This window comes from Pterocles gutturalis, unplaced genomic scaffold (genome assembly GCF_000699245.1).
Source record: "Pterocles gutturalis isolate BGI_N339 unplaced genomic scaffold, ASM69924v1 scaffold36062, whole genome shotgun sequence".
Classification (NCBI taxonomy): Eukaryota; Metazoa; Chordata; class Aves; order Pterocliformes; family Pteroclidae; genus Pterocles; species Pterocles gutturalis.
In genome coordinates, this window is record NW_010111400.1 from 2,191 (window position 1) to 10,073 (window position 7,883).

Here is a 7,883-nt window from a genome sequence, read left to right on the forward strand (position 1 = left end):
CCTAAAAATCCCCACAGGTTCTACCCAGGCTCTGGGCCACCTGCTCCAACACTGCCTGCAACTTCTCCTGGCCCAGCACAGGGTGCCATGCACCGCCCCGCCGGCTGCCGCCCACACGACCTCCTAGTACCCAGTGAGTCACTGATTTAATATGCTTGTGAATTAAAACGCAATCCCTTTATGGGTTCCTCGCTATCACAAATAGTATTACAACTTAATTTTTCTTCAGTTTTTGCCGTAAACAGTATCACACTGAAACTATTTTTGGAATAGGCTTTTACAGCCAAATGAGTTTTATTGTAGTTAGACCCAGGGAATGTGTTAGTTCATACAGTTACATTTTGACTTCAGACTTCAGGCTTACTAATAACAGAAAACTCAACACCCCGTTTGTTGAGGCGATCAATCAGTCTTGTTTTGGAGAAGGCAGCTCCTGGAGAATATACACCACCCCTGTTAATGAGAATCAAAAGAGAGAAACAGGAGTCGTAGAGTGATAGAGAGAGCTTTTTTTCAAGTCCAAGATGCGCTGCCCTGCCTAAGAAAAAGCCACTTGGTCCCACAGGAGAGCATCGGAGGCACTTGGCAAGCTGATTGTATTCAGAGGTTCATTTCTGCATCCAGCAAAGTCAATAGAAACCATTCCACTAACTGAAAATATAGACATTGATGCAATAGATGCTGCAAGAGCCTTACTAAAATCCTATTACTTCACCCTTTCAAACTGAAAGGCAGGTGAAGAGCAAGTGGCTTTAAATCAGCTTGTGGTGAAGCATCTCCCTTGCACAGCCATTTGAGTGAGGTAATGCAGAAATCCACAGGGTTATGAGATCTGTATTTTCAAAGAGAAACACACACACACAGTAGCTTTAAGGGAGATCAAGCTGTTCTGCATGGGGAAGTACTTACTGTTTAGGCAGACAATCTGTGTCTTCCAGAAGAGATACAGCTGCTTGAACCATTGCAATTGGTGTAGCAACATAGCCAGGCTCTGACAGAAAAAAACAAACGAGGCAGTGTGTTGAAATGTAGAATGTAACCTTGCCCTTACCTACTGCATGCTGAAGAATAATCTCTTTGGCAATTAAATACCTGGTAATCATCCCAAGTAGCTGGTGGAGTCCTTAAGATGTAATCTGGACAAATACTGCTTAAAATACAGGCCTATAACCACACAACAACTGTGAGGAATCACCTCGTGGGGACAGAGGGCTCTCCATGACACCAGGAGCTTTCCCATCCCATGCTTAAATTCAGACTTTTGCTGTGAGACTGCTACACTCAGCTATATCTCTCATTACTCAAAGAAGCCATGCTTCATTGCCTCCTTTCTAAATATACATTCTTGCTGTCTCCAAACTTTACTTCAGGTGTCACCTCCCCTCAAAGGAATGGTCTGAACACAAGTATGCTATAGCTAGAGATGATACCATGCCAGATCTGTCCAAGTTCACTTGCAGGGGACTGGAAATAACAAAGTAGTTAGTCCAGGCTGTAATAACTGAAAACTATACTTGAAGCACTCTCCCTTTAGCTGCTCTACTCTGCAAAAATGAAAATCGGAACGGGGAAAGTCAGAAGGAAAGAGACACAAATGAATCGTCTATTTCCAAACCCATGTAACAACGAATGCCAGTATCCAAGTTCACACTCTGTAAAGGCCATTGACTTTGTCCGTGTTGCAAGTGCTCCTTGGGGGCAAAAGGAACAGCAGTGGAACCATAAACCTATTTCAGAATAGGGAATGTGAGGAAAAACAGTTAGCTGCTACTCACATACATACCTGGTCCTTTCACTTCAGTGCAGATCTTTACATTTGGTTTGCCATTCTGGGGATCTTGCCCCTCACTGTAACCCTCACCAAAAAAAGTCATTGTAAAAGAAGTTCCATCCATCTGTAGTGGACAAGACAAGAAAAGTGTGATCACCAAAACAAGTAACTCACTTATACCAGGCAAGCACAAGCAGTAAAGATAAGTACCTGTTCTGCCAAATGCTATGGTCCACCTAAGCACAAGAGTAGTTATTCTGAGTTACTGCTTAAAAGGTACAATCTCATCTACATTTTTAATCACTTCCACTTCTGGGAGCTGTTATTGTTCTAAAGTCCGTTTATTCTCTCAGTGCTTTCAGTCCTGCGTTTTTGATACTCAGTCTCCCTCTGTCATCACCTGTGACAGATGGAGTGCTGTGAGCCATCCACGTAAATACATCAGGCCCAGGAACATGATCCATTTTTGCTCATGCCAGTTCCACATACTTTGATGTCTGCTAACAGAAGGCATGATTATTTAAATCTGAGCAGGCACACATGATGTGCATTTAGAAATTATTAGACTCCAGGCTACTATTCCAACATTACCTTAACAAATTTATTCAATAATTCTGATGGAAAACAGTCAGTTACCTGTTTCTGAGTTGGTCCTTTCTTTGTGAAGCGTCCAGCAGAGAAAAATTCTGGGTACTATATAACGGTGGCAGGGGGAGGAGGAGACAAAAAAAAAAAAAAAATCAACAGTAAACCAGAGGGGAAAATATCTACAAACACTTAACTCCTTTGTGTTTTGAACACTTACTTTCGTCAGAAGTTTTCTTCCAAAGCTAAACTTCACAAGAAGAAGAAAAAAAATGCCGGCAAACATCAGCTTGATAACAGAGCCAAGACCACCTATATTCACATAAGCACCATACTGTACCTGAGACAAAAAAAGTCAGTGACAGACTTTACATTACAATTTTTGCATCAGTTCATTTGTGAAAATAAATATTTTCCCAAATCAGGATGCAACTGTTCGATATCACAGACAGTTGTTTAAATAGGGCCTTAAGCAATTGTCTTCCTTCTAAACAACTCTTTGAATAATGCTTCACTTTGTAATTCCTTATGAGAAGACAATATAACTACAGAATGGTGAAGGAGCAAACAAGAGTGGAAAACTTAAAGAAAGATGTCTTCTGGTATCTGATTTCAGGCTTCTTTCCGGATATCATCTTTCCTCCTCTTTGTCCTTTATTTAAAGAGAAACTGAGGCCTTACTTTAGAATTCTGGAAGAGCAACAACAAGCCTTTCTGCTTAGTAGTTTCCAAGTGTATTTTTAGAGCACCATCTCACCTTCATCCTTTAACGGATGCCTGTGATTCTGCACAGCTGTTATACAGACTGTTGGTGCTGGTCTCCCCTCACGAAACCACGGAAAATGAAAACTAAACATCTCTTCCCACTACCACTCCACATTGCCTTTACTCTGCACACCAGAGGCCCAAGCCTCACAGAAGTCTCCACATAAAAATGAGCAGCATGAGAATTCTTTATCAGAATTTCTACTACACTAGACCTGACCACAGTTACACAAACTACAAGTACGATGCTTTTAGAAGCTTTACTGATACAGCAAAAAAAAAAGCCTCTGCACAGGAACAGAATTTAGTGCATTTATCATTCTCAAAAATCATGAAGAAGCCTACCTTTTAAATATTTCTGTGACTCAAGGCTTCCATTCCCTACAAATACATACCCAGAAATCAGACAGCATGAGAACCCTACAAGAGACGCTTGTAACCACTCTGCTAGCAGCAATAAGCAAGCTCATCAGGGCAGAGTATCACATAGCACCAAACAGGCCCATGCACCCACAGGAACCTGGGCCACATCAGGTCAAGCAGCTTCCAAAGGTGATAAAGAGAACAAGCCTCCTTCTCTCCTTCTTCACAGCAGCAAAAGCACATCGCAGTGCATTACTACTTACCTAACTACAGAAACCCCACTACACACATCTGCACTAAGAACAGTTATTACATAAAGGAAAGATTTGTTGAAAATGGCTGTAAAGACATAATATAGTAATAACAATAACTTACAGGTGTTTCCTTCAACTCAGTGTGCAAATAACGCTGAGACCGTTTCACCACAGAAACATCCGAACCCATGAATGGAATGGAGTACTGTTTGAATTCCTGATTGTAAAACACAAGGCCTCTGCAAATGAAAAAAATGAAAGTCAGAAAAAACACTCAAATGTTCATGCAAACTGTAAGACACTGATCATAACGGCCTACAAATACTGGCTTTTTGTCAAGAATTTTTATGACATTATCACTTTTCACTGAACGCAAACGATCCCAAATTCATCCCTGGCTCAACCCAAAATTCCATGCACTAGAGCAAGGATGAATTTGATAATCAAAACACCGCTCTCCTCACATTTCTTTTTTCCATGCTACGGATCACTTCTGAAATCAAACTCAAAAGTTTGCCACGTCACTAAATGTCCCTTAGGACAAGTTAACTTCAAGACCTAGTAAATACTGAGACATGTTCTTTTTTCAATAAAATACTAATAAATCAGTAAAACTGAACTTGTTTTCAATTCTACTAGACCAGCGTCTGTGTGTTCATATTGTACTAAAGTCCTAAATGCATCTTTTTGGTTTTTAATAATATGTTACCAATCTATATAATAAGTACTGGAACTGTTAGAAGACAGCATGTTTCACATCTTAATGCTTCTTATACCTTCTTTTCAGTTTTGCTCCAACTACTGGAACAGGGGCATATCCTATCTTTTTTCGAAGCTTCCTCAGATTGTCTTGATCCGCAAGGCCATATACAGCTGACTTCCAGGTCCCATCATGTATACAAGAACCCTGGTGACATTCCATGAAACGGTAATTAATTCCATACCTAAAGGTTTCAGGTATTATTTTAATAATGACCTCAGAATTATTACCTAGATTACACATTACTACAATTACTACATATATGAATTATGATTACATGCATTAAAGCATACTGAAACAAACAAACAAAAAAACAAACAGCCAAACACTGCGACTACCGGCAACACACGATGTATCCGTTAGAGTTTACTTGTGTATGAATCCTTCCCACACCTCTGCAAAATCTAAGCTTTTCTTGGAATGGCTTAACACAGCAAACCTGAGGTAGCTTATAAAAATGAGCCTTACAAAGGGGTGTCTACTTGGGACACTTTATTAGCCCCTAAAGAATAAAATTTTTAGGCTCATCATCAAAGAACTGCCAGCTTGTTCCTTGGCCTGACTGAATGTAAAGACAGCTATTCTAACGGGTTACAGTGCTATTCCCACAAACACCTCCAAGTTTCCAAGAAGGTATAAGCCAACTAACCTCAGGCCCAGATTTCACCATCAGGAAACTTTCGACAGCAGTTAAGGTACCTTTAAGGGAGGAGAAAACATTACTTGGCATATAGAATGGACTAGACTTTTTCCAGTTGTAATGGGCCTAATGTGACCATCTAGTTCAACTGCCAATAAACAGGCATTAGTTCACAAAGCCAGGGTACATCCTGGTGGACTCAAATAGCAGGCCACTGACATTATTAGCTGAAAAAGGCAGAGACACATCTTTATCTCAAAGTCAAATGAACCAAGATTAATTTCCACAGCTATTTTAGGTAGCAGGTATCAAATTTCTTATGTCAAGTACTTCAACAAGGGCCACTAATTTTATCTTTACTCATCAAATTTTTCATTTGTCTTATCTAGTTAATGAGGTAATGTAAATAACCAGTGAAGAAAAAGGAGAACACTCTTAAGAGCTGTATTTATGTTTCCTCCAAGCTTCAAAATAAAAGGATGATGCAGGCTGTGAAAACCAGTACGGACTTAGGGATTTTGGTAGACCTTAACTATGAAAAAAAACCCAAAGCCACAAAAAAACCCTAAACACACAAGATATCCTGAAACATTTAATTTTAGCATAGCTTGTGTTTTGCAAAGAATGCTTAGCTGTGATGAACAGCTAAATGAAACAACTCCTCCAAATTCTGCTTTCTTTTGCTTTGCGCAGTCCTTCGACATTGTAAAACTGTACCTGTATGGGCAAATTTCAACAGAGCAAGCAGGGGGATAGACAGGTGATAACACCATGAAGTCAAAATAGGAAGAGATAAAAGACCTCTTTAGTCAAAATAAGTACCGCACAACAAATTATAACCCAAGAACTTCTTTCCATGCCTCTCCTCTCCCTCCAATCAGATCCAGATTTTGTTTTCTTAAATTGAAAGTTGATGATACACCCCAATGTAAAGCAATCCCACTTAAGAACAGTTTACTATTAAACTGGGTTTTTTTTGTATTAAACTTTATTACATAAAAGCAAAACATTTGGATACTATCATCAGCCCCTCCAAGCAAAAGTCAGACCAGATGACCAAAGTATCCTCATTTGAAATTAGGATCCAGTACTATTTGCATAGAATTAGATCACCTCACATCTTTTCTAAATATATTTATCCTCTTTCAGCTACCGTCCAGCTGCTCTCAAAGAAAAAGGCATTGTATGGCACTGTCTTTCTACCTACACTGGTACACCAGCTTCCCAGGGCTTGCTGCAAGAAACTTACAAAACCCGATTACCCATTAATTGCCGTCCCTTTCCCGCAGCCAAAGGCAGGCAAAAATAGAGACTTGAAAGAGCTTCCACTTAAGTATTGCTGCTTTAGGAAACCAGATGAAAGCATCACCTGCATACTTTTTCAGTATAAGATCACACATAACTGAGTCACCTTTCAACTTGTCTCTGGTGTATAGTACTCCCATATCGGCTGGTATAGAGTCAAAGCCACAGCTCCCAATGATATACACTCCCTTTCCCGCAGCTTTTCCGTTGTACTTCAGGTACATTCCTTCCAGAAACTAAAACAGAGTCAGAACAAAGATTTTAAGCAGAACTCCATATTTGGACATACCCAATATCAGTCATCAGCGCTTTACTGTCATATCATAGCATCCTACATACTTCAAACCACTTACAAGCACCTTTAAGACAGATACATATTATTCCTGCTTTATGGTAGGAAAGTGTCACAGCAATGCAAAGTGGGATCTACACAAAATTCCTACATAGGGTCATAACCGAGGCTTGAAACTGAATTCAACAGTTTTGGATTTCCAGAGACAACCTGAGAGGCTCTTCTCCAAAATAAAGCTATACAGCTAATACACATTAATGTACTTTAAAATAATTAATGCATCTTAAAATTGTAGATCAGGAGGCAGAATTTGCCTTCATGTTCAAAAACATTATCAGAAACATGAAAAATAAACATATCCTTGACACAAGGGAGCATTTTTCTACTGTCACATACCTGGGGTTCTCCACTGATGTCAATGCAGCTTGCACCATTTTCAACGCAAGCTTCCACCACCGGCTCTCCAAAGAACCTATACTATAGCAGGAAAAAACACCACACGTAACAAAATAAAACCCACACACCACAACTCACCCGCCATGCTTTATCTACCATCTGTATCTATACTCAAAGTAAATGCTTGGGGGCTACTGATTTTGCTAACTCAGGCAAAAATATAACAGTACTTGTATATTGGGGGGGAGAAGGAAGAGCATAACAAACTTCATCGGTGATAACAGAGCTTGCTGCGCAGATTGCTCCACCGTATTTCTCTCAGAAGAGACAGCCACAAAGGCCAATTTCAGGTATCTCATCTCAAGTTATGCTTTTGGCATGCATATTATCAGCACGTTCAAAGATGCTGCCGTGACCCAACTTGCTGCTCTTGTACTTTGATCCCCTCTGAACACATTGGAAATTCTGACACTGAAAGCTTTAAAGGAGCCAAGAACTTAAACCAGCAAGTCTGTGGGGCTTCTTTTCCAGCTCCGTTTTCAACCCTAGCGCCACTTAAAACGTTCTGACCCAAGCCAAAACTCCTCCCCACTTTACAATCAGGATCTCATGCTGCCTGTGAAAGCCTTTACAAAACAAACCCGCTGTATTTCAGTGCCCATTGCCCGTGATTCCCACCACCAGACACGGTGCTGGGAAATCCTCAGGCAATCCCAGCACACGGCGTCCCACTTTCGCTGCCATTTCAAACC

General features: G+C 40.3%; 1 protein-coding gene across 1 annotated transcript; it reads right to left on the bottom strand.

Annotated features, from left to right (window-relative positions):
• Nucleotides 1–233: 233 nt before the first annotated feature.
• Nucleotides 234–7,212, bottom strand: SCCPDH (saccharopine dehydrogenase (putative); the record flags this gene model as incomplete). The annotated part of the gene is made up of 10 exons (XM_010073723.1): nt 234–453; nt 910–991; nt 1,784–1,895; nt 2,408–2,464; nt 2,577–2,696; nt 3,860–3,977; nt 4,515–4,645; nt 5,148–5,197; nt 6,550–6,679; nt 7,132–7,212. Coding segments are annotated over 10 exons (987 nt in total), but the record flags the coding sequence as incomplete, so codon positions are not given.
• Nucleotides 7,213–7,883: the final 671 nt, after the last annotated feature.